We start from the raw sequence: 15,736 nt of genomic DNA on the forward strand, positions 1-15,736 counted from the left end.
ATTTGCATAGTATGTACTGTATATATTATTAATGTTGTAAATACAAATCTTATATATCTAGAAAGGGTGGTCCTAAAGAGGTAGGCATTTTTCAGAGGTCTCAAGAAGATAACAAATACAAGAATGTGTGTGTGTTTGTGTTATTATTTGGGAAATGATTTGACGGAACATGTAAACCTAATTATGAGAGCCCTTTTTGAAAAAGTACAAGAAAGCGTTTACAAAACAGGGATGCATGATATTACCGCCGACCCATAATGGCAATTATGACGTCACATGGATAATTCTGATAATGAAAAAAATGAGCCGATAATAATACGGGCTTATCATCTTTGTGGCTTGAGTTGCTGCCTGGCTCCTTAACCCCTTCCCTCCCCTACGATATGATCGCATATTTGTGGGGTTTCTATTAGCATGTCAGAAGAAGACATTTCACTCAAACTTTGCAAAATGTGTTTCGCACAAATCAAACCGGGAGCGTTAAAGCTCAAATGCTTCAACACAATAAAGTCTGATAAGTCACCTTAAAATTCACTAATGGGAAGATTTATGTAACCTGTACGAGGCTACCTGTGCTGCTAAGATGAGACCGGCGTTAATAGCAGCGACCACAGCAAACTTAAAGCCACAGGACTGAAGGAAAAGCATTTGATAAGAGTCAGAAGTTTGAAAGAAAATACCTTGAGGGGAAAGCAGTTAATGCCAATTTTTTGTTGACCTGTCTAGCCACTCAGGCAAATCATATGGTTGATGTAGATGCCCAAAAGAGAAGTGTGGGATACTTCTCTTGTTGCCTTATTTGTATATGACTTTATAAAATGGATCTAATATTTGGCGCGGCTGGACCAGAGCAGGAGAGGATAAAAAGAAGAAAAAAAGGAAGACATAGGGGGAAATTGCAGGGACAAGAGGGGAATAAGACAGAAAGACAACAACAACAAAAACAGATCATCAGCAAATACAATACATACGAATATGATGCGAAAAATAATAGCAAAAAAGCAGTTAGTGAAGTGAATATTAATAACACAGAAATGACAATGAACATTATTGCATTACAAATAGAGCAATAAAAATACCAATATAAATAACACTACTGAAAATGAATAATAATAATAATTGCCTCCATTATCAACAATACAATTGTTTCAAATGCAACAATACATAAATGTAATACCTTGAAATACAAAATTAAGCAGATGAATGGAGGGTAAGAAGAAGAATAAACAATATTAACCTTGTAGATTGTTATAGTAAAAATACATTAAGCTTTCTCATTTTTAGTGGAAAAAAACATTATCATTTGAATCATGATTTCTTTAAGTTATACAATTGAATGTTGCCCTTTTAAGGAGAAGGCACATATTGCACTACTGTATTCATTTATTACTGTCAGGGGGAAAATATCATTGTATTTTTTATTTTATTTTGGTCTATTAACAAGAGTTGTGACATCACTTGTTTAGTTCAATTGGCCTCATGTATATATGTTGTGTAGGATAGATTTTTATTTCATTTTTTACGAAATCATATTCAGAATTTTTGAATTGCTTGTTATGTATTAATGAAATCATTGAAAAGTTGAAATATCAATAAATTCCAACTATTTTTTGTACGCAATGATTGTAATTGTTTGCATGGGTCAGAATTATAGTATATTGTACTCAAATTATAGTTAATTATAAGGGAAACAGGAAATCGATTGTCAAATTAATCGCAATTCTTATTTGTAACGATTCTTAATGGATTAAAAAAAATCAAAAGTCGATTTTTTATATTTTTATTTTTTCTAAAATGTGTCCTGTTCAGCCACTTAAAATATTCGGATAGGATTTTATCAAACAAAACCAGTTTTCTTTTGGGTAATATAGAAATGTCTCAGAGCTGTTTATCTATTTTATGGAGGAATGTAGTTAATCATAGAACTGGCACCCAATGTTATTAAAAAAGTTTTGATTTTGAATTGAGAATCGTTTTGAATCAAGAATGGATTCTGAATCGAATTGTTACCCCCCCAATCAAATTGTGTGGCGCCAAAAGATTCACAGCCCTATTAATTAAGTAAAGAAATGTCAGTTGACATTATCCTTATCCCTACAAGATTTGTATATTTTTGTTAGAGTATAATGAGAACTGTTAAACCAATTTCTCCTCACGAAACCTTGTGTAAAATATTAATACATAAATATCGGTTATCATTATCGGTTGTAAAAGGTCCGCTGGAAGTTATCAGTATCGGTCCAAATTTCCATTACCGTGCACCCATATAATAAATACAGTGGGTGAAAGGTAGAGTACACCGAACTGGTCGCCACTTTTTCAAATTTTCTTGTAAACAGACCATATTTTCGGTATATCAGATGGAATTTTTACCTGGTGGTCAGGTGACCCTTCTGAAGAAGACTGCAGATGACAGTTGAAACATGTCAGGTAAAAATTCCAATATGGTCTGTTAACAAGAACATTTTAAAAAGTACATGAATATGAAGACATAATGAACCTTTTTGAGCAACTGCTCACCAGTTAGTCTTAGGACACACACAGTGACTGACAACCATCACTGAGCAGGAATTGAACTTACAAAAAGTAGGTGAGTCAACCACAAGGCTATCAGTGACTCACAACATCCTGTTGAAGGGAAAGTTTACTACCTGAGTTTTGCATTTGGTATTAAAGGCCTACTGAAATGAATTTTTTTAATTTAAACGGGGATAGCAGATCTATTCTATGTGTCATACTTGATCATTTCGCGATATTGCCATATTTTTGCTGAAAGGATTTAGTATAGAACAACGACGATAAAGATTGCAACTTTTGGTATCTGATTAAAAAAAAGGCTTGCCCCTACCGGAAGTAGCGTGACGTAGTCAGTTGAACATATACGCAAAGTTCCCTATTGTTTACAATGATGGCCGCATGAAGTGAGAGAGATTCGGACCGAGAAAGCGACAATTTCCCCATTAATTTGAGCGAGGATGAAAGATTTGTGGATGAGTAAAGTGCAAGTGAAGGACTAGTGGGGAGTTGAAGCTATTCAGATAGGGAAGATGCTGTGAGAGCCGGGGGTGACCTGATATTCAGCTGGGAATGACTACAACAGTAAATAAACACAAGACATATATATACTCTATTAGCCACAACACAACCAGGCTTATATTTAATATGCCACAAATTAATCCTGCATAAAAACACCTGCGTGTTTGTTACGCTAGCTCCTAGCTCCTCTGCTAGCTCCTAGCTCCATAGAACACGCCAATACAATTCAAACACCTGATCAACACACACAATCACTCAGCCCAAAAGACCGTTCACCTAACCCAAGGTTCATAAAGCTTATATATTTTTAAAAAAGTTACGTACATACGCAAAAAAAAGTTGCGCACATACGGTCAAGCGATCAAATGTTTAGAAGCCAAAGCTGCATACTCACAGTAGCACGTTTGCGTCTTTGTCATCCAAATCAAAGTAATCCTGGTAAGAGTCTGTGTTGTCCCAGTTCTCTACAGGCGTCTGTGTATCGAAGTCAAAAGTCCTCCTGGTTAGAGTCTCTGTTATCCGAGTTCTTCCATCTTGACTGCATCTTTCGGGAATGTAAACAAAGAAGCGCCGGCTGTGTACTGTTGTGGCTGACTACGTTCGAAAAATACGTCCATTTCGCACCGACAACTTTCTTCTTTGCTTGCTTAGCTTCCTTCTCCATAATGCAATGAACATGATTGAAACAGATTCACGAACACAGATGTCCAGAATACTGTGGAATTATGAAATGAAAACAGAGCTTTTTCGTATTGGCTTCAATGTGGAAGGCATACCCGTGTTCGCCGGTCCACGTCACGCGCATACGTCATCCTCAGAGGCGTTTCGAACCGGAAGTTTAGCGGCAAATTTAAAATGTCACTTTATAAGTTAACCCGGCCGTATTGGCATGTGTTATAATGTTAAGATTTCATCATTGATATATAAACTATCAGACTGCGTGGTCGGTAGTAGTGGCTTTCAGTAGGCCTTTAAATGATGACTTTGGTACTTTCCTGATCACAATCACAAGATTGTGTGCCGATACCCTCGGCTTTAATACAGTCTGGTGTGAGGTAGTGATTAGATTTGAAAAAATTACGATTGCCACTTCTTACTCGCAAGTCGAGCTAACTGTGGCTAAGTAGCGTATTTCAAACCTAAAAAAAACCTTGAAACAGACATACAAAAGGAGGGCAACCATCCATCCATCCATTTTCTACCGCTTGTCCGTTTTTTGGGGTCACGGGGTGTGCTGGAGCCTCTCTCAGCTGCATTCGGGCGGAAGGCGGGGTATACCCTGGACAAGTCACCACCTCATCACAGAGGAGCGCAACCAGAAATGCATAATTAAGAATCCGAGCAACAATATAACCACAGACTGCCGTCAATGAATGGAAGACAGAAACCATCAGACTTTGCCATGTAAATACAGTATTCCCTCGCTACAACACGGTTCACTTTACACAGCCTCGCTGTTACACTGAATTTTTTATGTGTGTGCAATTTTTTACAATGTCTGCATCCTGATTCGCCAAAGGACTGTAGACCACTGTCAATCAATCTTCTTCATGCCATGTGTCCTGTACAGTACAGAATGCAAAATATGGATGAGATAGATTTATTTTGGAAACGAATGCCCTCTTGCACCTTTATAATGCAGGACGAAGCCAAAAGTGCAGGATTTAAGGCCCAAAAAGCTCATGTGACTCTGGTTATGTGTGGAAAGGCTGTGGGCTTTATGATAAAACCCGGGCTTATTTATGGGTCAAAAAATCCTAGAGCCCTAATAAACAGGTTTCGAGCTTTGGTTGAATTCTTTAATACAGTAGTGTACTGTACTTATTTTTTTTAAATCCACGAAGGTTTGAACTTTGAGAGTGTTTAAACGAGAGAAATGTGAGAAAACTTACTGTAAATGGAAAAAAACAGTGTCAACGAAAAAAATACATAATGAACGAAAACGCACCTAAAAAAATTCTAATTCACTTCTACTACACGGATTTCACTTAAAGTGGGTATTTTTTGGAACGTAACCCCAGCGTTAAACAAGGGAAGACTGTGTGTGTGTGTATATATCAGGGTTTCCCGCAGCGCTTTGTTGTTAAGGCGGCCGCCTTAACAACAAAGAGCCACCGCCTAAACTAAAGTCTTAACAAGCTGTGCTGCATGTAACAGCCAATCAGCAGTGCGTATTCAGAGCGCATGTAACAGCCAATCAGCAGTGCGTACTCAGAGCCCATGGAGTCAGTGCTCCTCCGGTGGAGTGAGCAGAAAGGTGTTTTTAGCAGGTAAGCATAAGGCAGCGGACTCTCCCCAAATTATAATAAACACTTCCAAGTCAACTACTAGTAACATCACTATGAGCCCGTTGACGTTCTAGAAACATAAGCGGCAGCTCAGCTCGCGCGCAGTGAGGTGAAGGCTAATTAGCTTTTAGCGTAACGTTAGCTCACTGTGCGGTGTGTGTGCGTGCATGCGTTACAGACAGCAAAGCCCTGTCTGTCTGAGAGAAAGACAACATTATTGACCTACAGTTAACAACTAAGTTATTTCACTTTACCTTTTTCTGTGTTGATTGAGCTGTGTTAAAGCAGCAAAAAACAACATTATGTTAAAAGAAGAGTTTCCTGACTCTGTCTCTGATATTTGATATAATAATGTGACTGCATCATAAAACCTACATGAACTCCATGGTGTTCAGGGATGAATAGTCTCTCCTATTGCTATTGTACTATTTTTTCAGCTATAGTTACATTAATCATTAGTAATGTAACAGCCTGGTTTTGAATGGCAGGGTCCCTGCTATCACATGTTGATAAAAATGTTCACATTTACATAACAAAAATCAACTACAGGCTTCCCAAATGGTGTAATAAATTAAGCATGATGAGTTGAGCTTATGTCAGCATGTGGCCCCACTTTTAACTCTTTTTTTCAAACGCTTACTTACAGTAAGTCATTAATTTGACTTTGTAAGTCATTATTTTGACTTTGTAAGTCATTATTTTGACTTAGTAAGTCATTATTTTGACCTAGAAAGTCATTATTTTGACTTAGTAAATTATTAAGTCATAATAATGACGTACTTAGTATCTCAGGTAACTAGGACTGTTTTGTTTTTACTTTACGGAAAAATTATCGAGATATATATCGTATATCGCCATTCCCCGGTCCCCTCCCCTGGAGAGTCACCACCTTAACTAACAAATTTTCTGGGAGTAACACTGTACACACACACACACACACACACACACACACACACACACACACACACACACACACACACACACACACACACACACACACACACACACACACACACACACACACACACACACACACACACACACACACACACACACACACACACACACACACACACACACGAGGCCAAAAGTTTAGACAAACCTTCTCATTCAATGTGCTTTCTTTATTTTCATGATTGTAGATTGTAACTGAAGGCATCACAACTATGAATGAACACATGTGCGGGGCGGCATGGCGTAGTGGGTAGAGCGCCCGTGTCAGAAACCTGAGGGTTGCAGGTTCGCTCCCCGCCTCTTACCATGCCGTTGTGTCCTTGGGCAGGACACTTCACCCTTGCCCCCGGTGCCGCTCACACCGGTGAATGAATGTTGAATGAATGATAGGTGGTGGTCGGAGGGGCCGTAGGCGCAAATTGGCAGCCACGCTTCCGTCAGTCTACCCCAGGGCAGCTGTGGCTACGAAAGTAGCTTACCACCACCAGGTGTGAATGAATGATGGGTTTTTAACATGTAAAGCGACTTTGGGTACTTAGAAAAGCGCTATATAAATCCCAGTTATTATTATTATTATTATTATGTGGAGTTATGTATTTAACAAAAAAAGGTGATGTAACTGAAAACATGCTTTGTATTCAAATTTCTTCAAAATAGCCACCCTTTGCTCTGATTACTGCTTTGCACACTGTTGGCATTCTCTCGATAAGCTTCAAGCACACCCGTGAAGTGAAAACCATTTCAGACTACTTCTTGAAGCTCATCGAGAGAATGCCAAGAGTGTGCAAAGCAGTAATCAGAGCAAAGGGTGACTATTTTGAAGAAACTAGAATATAAAACATGTTTTCAGTTATTTCACCTTTTTTTTTGTAAAGTACATAACTCCACATGTGTTCATTCATAGTTTTGATTCCTTCAGTGACAATCTACAATGTAAATAGTCATGAAAATAAAGAAAAACGCATTGAATGAGGAGAAGGTGTGTCCAAACTTTTGGCCTCTACTGTAATATATATATTTATGTGAGGGAGGGAATTCTGGTTAACATTCCAATACAGCAGGTGGCGGTAATGCACCTTTAACTTTAAGTGCCCCGCGATAATATCTGCGGGAAATACTGCAGAGGCAACATTTTGTACCACAACTGTTCATATAGTATTTGTGTAAGTATTACCCACGTGTGTTTGAGTGTGTACTCACGCTGAGCAGGTCCTGTTCCTCCGAGTGGGCATGGGGCTGGGAATATTGAAGCCTCGTATGGGGGAAGGGGAGCGCTCTCTGTGTCTGCATGCTGGAGGATGCAGGGACTCTGATTGGACCAACAACAACAAAAAAGCCATGTGACATCCCGACAATACACAACTTTGCTATGCTAAGATTCACCTGCTGATTTTAAAGGTGGAGAACTGGCAGAGTTCAACGGGGGAGTCGTTGGTCGCACCCCGGGGATGGACTCGGCCTCCGAGGACATTGCGTTGGGAGACAAAGAAAGGGCGGTGCTCCAAAGTGGTTTAAGACACCTAGTGGGAGGACATACACATAGTTCAAACTCTTTACTTCTTGTACCATTCGTTCAATTTCAAAACAAGGTTATGGTTGGTCTCCAAAGTCATCCCACCTCATGTCTGACATGATCTCAGAGAGGTAAGGTTTCACGTTGTCTTGGTGCTACAGACCATCATGAATACTCCTCATTCATTCATTTTTTACTGCAACCTTATTCTGGGTCACCGGTGAACTGGGGTTAGGAACACCGGTCGATCACATAAAAACTACAGTAAATTTTGGACAATAAACCCCTACTTTTTTTCCTACGCTTTGAACGTTGCGGCTTATAAACCGATGCTGCTAATTTATGGATTTTTCTTTGCTGGAAAAAAAAAAAAAGACACTGAGGAGTTGTGTTGTTTGTGCGTGCTACGGCGCCATTTTCTGGACTAGTTCGCTTATTGCAGGTGCTGCAGTGCTCTTCTTTTCAGTGCTTTCAACCGGAAGTAGAAGTGTCATTCCGTCTTCTAGCCGTCCATAGTGTTTTTACTTGATTTTTTTCTTTCTTTCTTTAGTTTATTTCGAACATGAACACACTTACAGTATAATACATCACACAATTTCATATCATTTCACTATACATCATGTCCGAAAAGGAGTAGGAATAAGCAAAGCTTATTTAATCCTACCCCTTTCCCACTTCAGAGCGTTTACAAATATATAGAATCATTTACTGACCTTTTTATATAATAAAATAACATCTGTGAATTAGTATACACAATTGTTTTGTAATATGTAATTAATTAATTCAGTCATTACTAACATACTGAGATGAAGAATATCTTATTTTCAATGAGGTTGAAAGTATTTCTCATAATTCTTTTTCTTTGTACTTTGTAAGCACCATTATTTTGAACAACCTCTTAAACAGGATCATATCAGTACATTGTTTAACATCTTTACTTAATCCATTCCATAATTTAATTCCACATACTGATATGCTAAAAGGTTCTAAGTGTTGTATGTGTATATAAATGTTTAAATTATTTTTTCCTCTAAGGTTATATTTCTCCTCTTTAGTTGAGAAGAATTGTTACACATTCTTTGGTAGCAGGTTATAGTTTGCTTTGTACATCTTTTTAGCTGTTTGCAATTTTACCAAATCACCGAACTTTAAATATTTTTCACTCAATAAATAAAGGCTTTGTATGTTCTCTATATCCAACATTATGTATTATTCTAACTGATCTTTTTTGTAACACGGTTAACGAATGTAGCGCACATTTGTAGATTTAATGGATTCTTTATTCATTTACTCATCAATTTTACAATATCCATCCATCCATTTTATACCGCTTGTCCCTCTCGGGGTCGCGGGAGTTTTACAATATGCAACTAGGAGCGGTAATCTCTCGCTGGAAACTAGTCATTAGCTGGCAACTGGCGCACAACTAGTCCCCTAATTGCTAGCTAGCAACTAAACAGCTAATTGTCTGCTGGCAACTAGCGCGTAAATCACTGGATGGCCACTAAAGCTTTAATTGCTAGCTGGCAACTAGAATGTTAATTGCTGGATGGCAACTAGTCCGCAATCGCTAGCTGTTAACTGGTGCAGTAATCGCGAGCTGGCAACTGCAGCACAAACAGCTGGCTGGCAACTACAGCGCTAATATGTAGCTTGCCACTAGTCGCCAAATCGCTAACTGGCAACTAGAGCGTTAATTCTTAGCTGGCAACTACAGCGCAAATCGCTAGCTAGCAATTAAAGAGGTAATTGTTAGCTGGCAACAAGAGAATTTATTGCTAGCTGGCAACTAATACGCAAATTGCTAGCTGGCAACTGGTACACTAATCGCCAGATCGCAACTAAAGCGGTAATCTCTAGCTGGCAACTAGTCCCCAAATTGCTAACTGGCGCCTGCCGCACTTATCGCTAGATGGCAACTACAATGGCAGTCTCTAGCTGGCAACTGGCCCCCAAATTGCTAGCTGGCAACTGGCGCACTAATTGCTACACTGCAAAAAGTCAGTGTTCAAAAACAAGGAAAAAAAATACAAAAATGAGAGGTATTTTATTTGAACTAAGCAAAATTATCTGCCAATAGAACAAGAAAATTTGGCTTGTCAAGACTTTCCAAAACAAGTAAAATTAGCTAACCTCAATGAACCCCAAAATACCTTAAAATAAGTATATTCTCACTTATAACAAGTGCACTTTTCTTGGTAGAAAAAAAAACATGAGACCTTTTTGCTCAATATGTTGAAAAATATTCTTAAACGAAGTAAATTAGAGTGGCCGTGCCAGCAATCGGAGGGTTGCTGGTTACTCGGGTTCAATCCCCACCTTCTACCGTCCTAGTCACGTCCGTTGTGTCCTTGGGCAAGACACTTCACCCTTGCTCCTGATGGCTGCTGGTTAGCGCCTTGCATGGCAGCTCCCGCCATCAGTGTGTGAATGTGTGTGTGAATGGGTGAATGTGGAAATACTGTCAAAGCGCTTTGAGTACCTTGAAGGTAGAAAAGCGCTATACAAGTATAACCCATTTATCATTATTTATTATAAATGCTAGTGCCATTATCTTGACATAATGATATGCGCTCGGCATTACATTTCTTGAAACCAGCAAACTTATACTAAAAACTAATTTATTGTTCTTAATGGAAAGGCAACAAGGCTTGTTACTAGCCGCTCAGGCAAGTCATATAGTCTAAAAATGCATTTTTCCATCGATAACATGACATCATCGCTCCAAGTGTGTGCTCTTTCAGTCGATTAGTGCGCATATATACAGCCTGGCCCCCGGCCAAAAAAAATTTAATTGTAATTTTGAATAATTTACCTGAATGCATGAACTATTTCTGTTCAAAATTGTTTGAAATATCGCATGTTAAATGTTTAAATATTAACTGTCAGTTTACTGTAATGTGCCAACTGTACTACTGTACGAGTATGTGTTTTCTATTGTTTCATTGAAAATAAAACAGCAAAGTCCATTTGGCTGTCATCTGTTTTAATTATGAGACACAAATGTGTCAAAGTCATGATTTTTTTTATTTCATGCTGGAAATAAAAAAATATTACTTTAAAAAAGTAGTTGTTGATGACACAGCTTTGCAACAGTTGATATTCTAGTTTCAAGCATGTTTTACTCAATATAGATCATCAAATCTCAGCAACAAGCTGTAATATCTTACTGAGATAATTTAGGACCAAAACCTTTAAAACAAGTAAAACCCTAACATAAAATCTGCTTAGTGAGAAGAAGTATCTTATCAGACAGAAAATAAGCAAATATCACCCTTATTTGAGATATTTAATCTTACTTAGATTTCAGTTTTTGCAGTGTAGTTGGCAACTATAGCGTAAATCGCAAATTGTCAACTGCAACGCTAATCGCTAGAACAACACTACAGTCAGATCACTGTTAATGTGTATTTAAAAATTGTTACATTTGTGGAAAAATAATATATATAAAAAAGCCAAATTAACTAAATAATTAACGGTACCCCTCAAGTACTTCCTCGGTCACAAACCTTTGTTGAAGACCTTTGACCTAGACTACAAGGAAATGTTTTAAATGTACAATATATTAAAATACTAATTGGTTCCTTTTAAATAGTATTTTTTTTAACTCAAGTTTTACCTTCTCTTTACGCCTTTATGACAGTAAATTATGACCTGAAATGTGCCTGTATAGTCAATAAAGGTTTTACGAGGGTGACTTTTATTTATCTTTACCCACTATTTTACATAGGAAAAATATTTTCAATCGAAACATTTTACAGCTGTTAAAAACATGGAGCATACATTCAAAAGTTAAAAAAAAAAGAATAAAAAAGAGAGAGTTGACATTTAAAATAAAACAGGCTGCTAAGTGGAGACCATCTGGGAAGTACAGAAATAGGAGTGGAAGACAACAGTAGCGTTCATCAATCATAATAACAGACAATGAAACAAAACAATATTGACGTGATTAAATTGGAACATTGCAGACAGTTTCAAAACCGTGAATTATTATTTCTGTAAAGGCATAATCGTATATTTGATGATGTATTTTACAGCTTTTATAGAAAATAACTATCTTAACTAGAGATGTTCGATAATATCGGCCTGCCGATATTATCGGCCGATGAATGCTTTAAAATGTAATATCGGAAATTATCGGTATCGGTTTCAAAAAGTAAAATGAATGACTTTTTCAAACGCCGCTGTACATATCCGGTAAAACACGGACGTAGGGCATACTTGCCAACCCTCACGATCCAGTCGTGAAATGGCGGTTGGACTCCGCCAAGGCTGCCCTTTGTCACCGATTCTGTTCATAACTTTTATGGACAGAATTTCTAGGCGCAGTCAAGGCGTTGAGGGCATCCGTTTTGGTGGCTGCAGGATTAGGTCTCTGCTTTTTGCAGATGATGTGGTCCTGATGGCTTCATCTGGCCAGGATCTTCAGCTCTCACTGGATCGGTTCGCAGCTGAGTGTGAAGCGACTGGGATGAGAATCAGCACCTCCAAGTCCGAGTCCATGGTTCTCGCCCGGAAAAGGGTGAAGTGCCAACTCCGGGTTGGGGAGGAGACCCTGCCCCAAGTGGAGGAGTTCAAGTACCTCGGAGTCTTGTTCACGAGTGAGGGAAGAGTGGATCGTGAAATCGACAGGCGGATCGGTGCGGCGTCTTCAGTAATGCGGACGCTGTATCGATCCGTTGTGGTGAAGAAGGAGCTGAGCCGGAAGGCAAAGCGCTCAATTTACCGGTCGATCTACGTTCCCATCCTCACCTATGGTCATGACTTTTGGGTTATGACCGAAAGGACAAGATCACGGGTACAAGCGGCCGAAATGAGTTTCCTCCGCCGGGTGACGGGGCTCTCCCTTAGAGATAGGGTGAGAAGCTCTATCATCCGGGAGGAGCTCAAAGTAAAGCTGCTGCTCCTCCACATTGAGAGGAGCCAGATGAGGTGGTTCGGGCATCTGGTCAGGATGCCACCCGAACACCTCCCTAGGGAGGTGTTTATGGCACGTCCGACCGGTAGGAGGCCACGGGGAAGACCCAGGACACGTTGGGAAGACTATGTCTCCCGACTGGCCTGGGAACGCCTCGGGATCCCCCGGGAAGAGCTGGACGAAGTGGCTGGGGAGAGGAAAGTCTGGGCTTCCCTGCTTAGGCTGCTGCCCCCGCGACCTGACCTCGGATAAGCGGAAGAAGATGGATGGATGGATGGATAGATAGAAGGATGTGGTCATTAAACGTGAAGTTGGTCAACGTTGACATTCAACTTAGACCAGGAGATGGCGAGAAAGACACGAAAAGACACTCGGTCGTGGCACTTTTTTTTAACCCTTTGTGAGGATTATGATTAATTCTTCATAGAAACGGGAAGATATGAACATCCCATCAGTCACCATCCCAGTGAGAGCAGACTTTGTACAGTAAGTGATTGTTTTATTACGTTTGAAGTTTGTCTTGTTCAGCACTGAGCAATACTGCTGCATGATGCTTACTGTTTGTTGTTGAAGGGAAAAGCGAACGTTGAGACGTGTCTGTGAAATAACACGATGTATGCTTAAAATGAGCAAAACATGTAAATATTACATGTTATTAGGAATGTGCCGGTTACATTACATACACTATATTGCCAAAAGTATTTGGCCGCCCATCAAAATGATGAGAATCAGGTGTCCTAATCACTTGGCCCGGCCACAGGTGTATAAAATCAAGCACCTAGGCGTTGAGACTGTTTCTACAAACATTTGTGAAATAATGGGCCGCTCTCAGCTCAGTGATTTCCAGCATGGAACTGTCGTACGATGCCACCTGTGCAACAAATCCAGTCGTGAAATTTCCTCCCTCATAAATATTCCAAACTCAACTGTCGGCTTTATTATAAGAAAATGGAAGAGTTTGGGAACAACAGCAACTCAGCCACAAAGTGGTAGGCCACGTAAACTGACAAGAGAGGGGTCAGCGGAGGAATTATGGTGTGGGGTTGTTTTTCAGGAGTTGGGCTTGGCTCCTTAGTTCCAGTGAAAGGAACTTTGAATGCTTCAGGATACCTTAAACATTTTGGACAATCCCATGCTCCCAACCTTGTGGGAACAGTTTGGAGCGGGCCCCTTCCTCTTCCAACATGACTGTGCATCAGTGCACAAAGCAAGGTACATAAAGACATGGATGGCGGAGTCTGGTGTGGAAGAACTTGACTGGCCTGCACAGAGTCCAGACCTGAACCCGATAGAACACCTTCTGGGATGAATTAGAACGGAGACTGAGAGCCAGGCCTTTTCGACCAACATCAGTGTGTGACCTCACCAATGCGCTTTTGGAATAATGGTTGGAAATTTCTATAAACACACTCCGCAGCCTTCCCAGAAGAGTTGAAGCTGTAATAGCTGCAAAAGGTGGACCGACATCATATTGAACCCTATGGGTTAGGAATGGGATGGCACTTTAAATTAATATGTGAGTCAAGGCAGGTGGCCAAGTACTTTTGGCAATATAGTGTATGTGTTTAAAACAATAATGGAGGCGTTTGAATGCTTGTAGAGTGACAAAATTCCCTAAAAAGTGCAGTTGCCCTTGAACACATCTTACGGTTTGGAGAGAAGCAAGCATTGAAGCCAGTGAGCTTTCTAACTTAATAAACGTGAAATGAATGAGATTACAGCTCTGCTGGACTACATGGCTCTGCTACACATTACAATAATCAAAGGGGGGAAATTAAGTACAGACAACAACAGCTCAGAGAAGGTTTCACCTTATCGTATGTTATATTATTGTCTTATTTTTTGGCATGTGCAATCAAACAATGCTTAAAGGCCCCTATTCTCCCATGGGCTAGGTGAAAAAAGGTGTGCGGAGCATTCTCCCAATGACTTATCTGTTCCCAGGGCTCGAATTTTACCACGGCAAAAGTGAAAACTTTTTTTTTTAAAAAGGAAATACTTTGCGAGGAGTGCATTAATGGCGCTCACAAGTATGGAAGAATTGACGAAGCAGGCTTCGTACCACAGCAAATTTTAATTTTGATGAGACCCGACATTTCTGGAAAAATATGCCAAAGCAGACTTATTTCACAGCGGAGAAGAGCTACTCATATTCAGCAGCGCCTCTTTCAAGACACACACACCGCCCCTCCCCCACCCTCCTGCTGTCGGTGCTCTTTTCAAGTCAGCTCCTCCTTTGCCAATGTTTCATGTAACGGTACCCTTTTTCCTACGCTTTGAACCCTGCGGTTTGGAAACAGTTTAGGTATGTAAATAAACTTTTACAAAAATCTTTCGTATCTGCGGCTTATAGTCTGGTGCGGCTAATATATGTAAAAATAATTATTTATTCTAAAATTTACCGGTGCGCCCTGTAACTCCGGAAGTACGACAAGTGGATTTTATTATTTTAAATGTTTATTATTGTAGAAATACAGCTGGTAAAGTTAAGGATTTTTGTGATCGCTGATGTAAGGGCACCAAAGGGTCTTCTGTGTGTGTGTGTGTGTGTGTGTGTGTGTGCGTGCGTGCGTGCGTGTTGGCTGAATAGTCAATACAGGACAGTTCAGCTTGTTGTTGTTGTTTTGGCTTTTAACAAAGAGAAATTTGATCCATCACCTCCTTGATATGTTTGTTTGATATACAGCACTGACACAAACCTTCACTAAAATATGGACTTTTGCCAAGGCTGGAACCTAGTATTCATATTTACATTGTTTCTTATGGAGAAATTTGGTTCACTATCCAAACTTTTCGATTTAGGAACCATGTTTTAGAACCAATTTAGCTCGTACATCAAGGTTTCACTGTAATTAAAAAAAAAAACTAAAACTTTGCATCAAAACATTGACATTTTTATGGAACTATACAGTGCATTAGTTAAGATGTTTGTATTATTTGACATGTACTAGTACCGCATTTTTCTGAGTATAAGTCGCTCCGGAGTATAAGTCGCACCGGCCAAAAATGCACAATAAAGAAGGAAAA

At 39.6% G+C, this 15,736-nt stretch overlaps 1 protein-coding gene across 1 annotated transcript in view; it reads right to left on the minus strand.

Annotated features, from left to right (window-relative positions):
• carhsp1 (calcium regulated heat stable protein 1) overlaps positions 1 to 15,736 on the minus strand; it is a 51,342-nt gene that overhangs the window by 9,097 nt on the left and 26,509 nt on the right. The window contains exons 2-3 of the mRNA XM_062036246.1: positions 7,662 to 7,798; positions 7,479 to 7,587 (exon numbers count right to left, since the gene is read on the minus strand). Of these exons, the coding sequence (XP_061892230.1) occupies positions 7,479 to 7,587; positions 7,662 to 7,749 (197 nt within the window). The 5' untranslated portion in view covers positions 7,750 to 7,798. The remainder of the gene's footprint in view (positions 1 to 7,478; positions 7,588 to 7,661; positions 7,799 to 15,736) is intronic.

The sequence above is a fragment of the Entelurus aequoreus genome, linkage group LG25 (assembly GCF_033978785.1).
Source record: "Entelurus aequoreus isolate RoL-2023_Sb linkage group LG25, RoL_Eaeq_v1.1, whole genome shotgun sequence".
In the NCBI taxonomy this organism is placed as follows: domain Eukaryota; kingdom Metazoa; phylum Chordata; class Actinopteri; order Syngnathiformes; family Syngnathidae; genus Entelurus; species Entelurus aequoreus.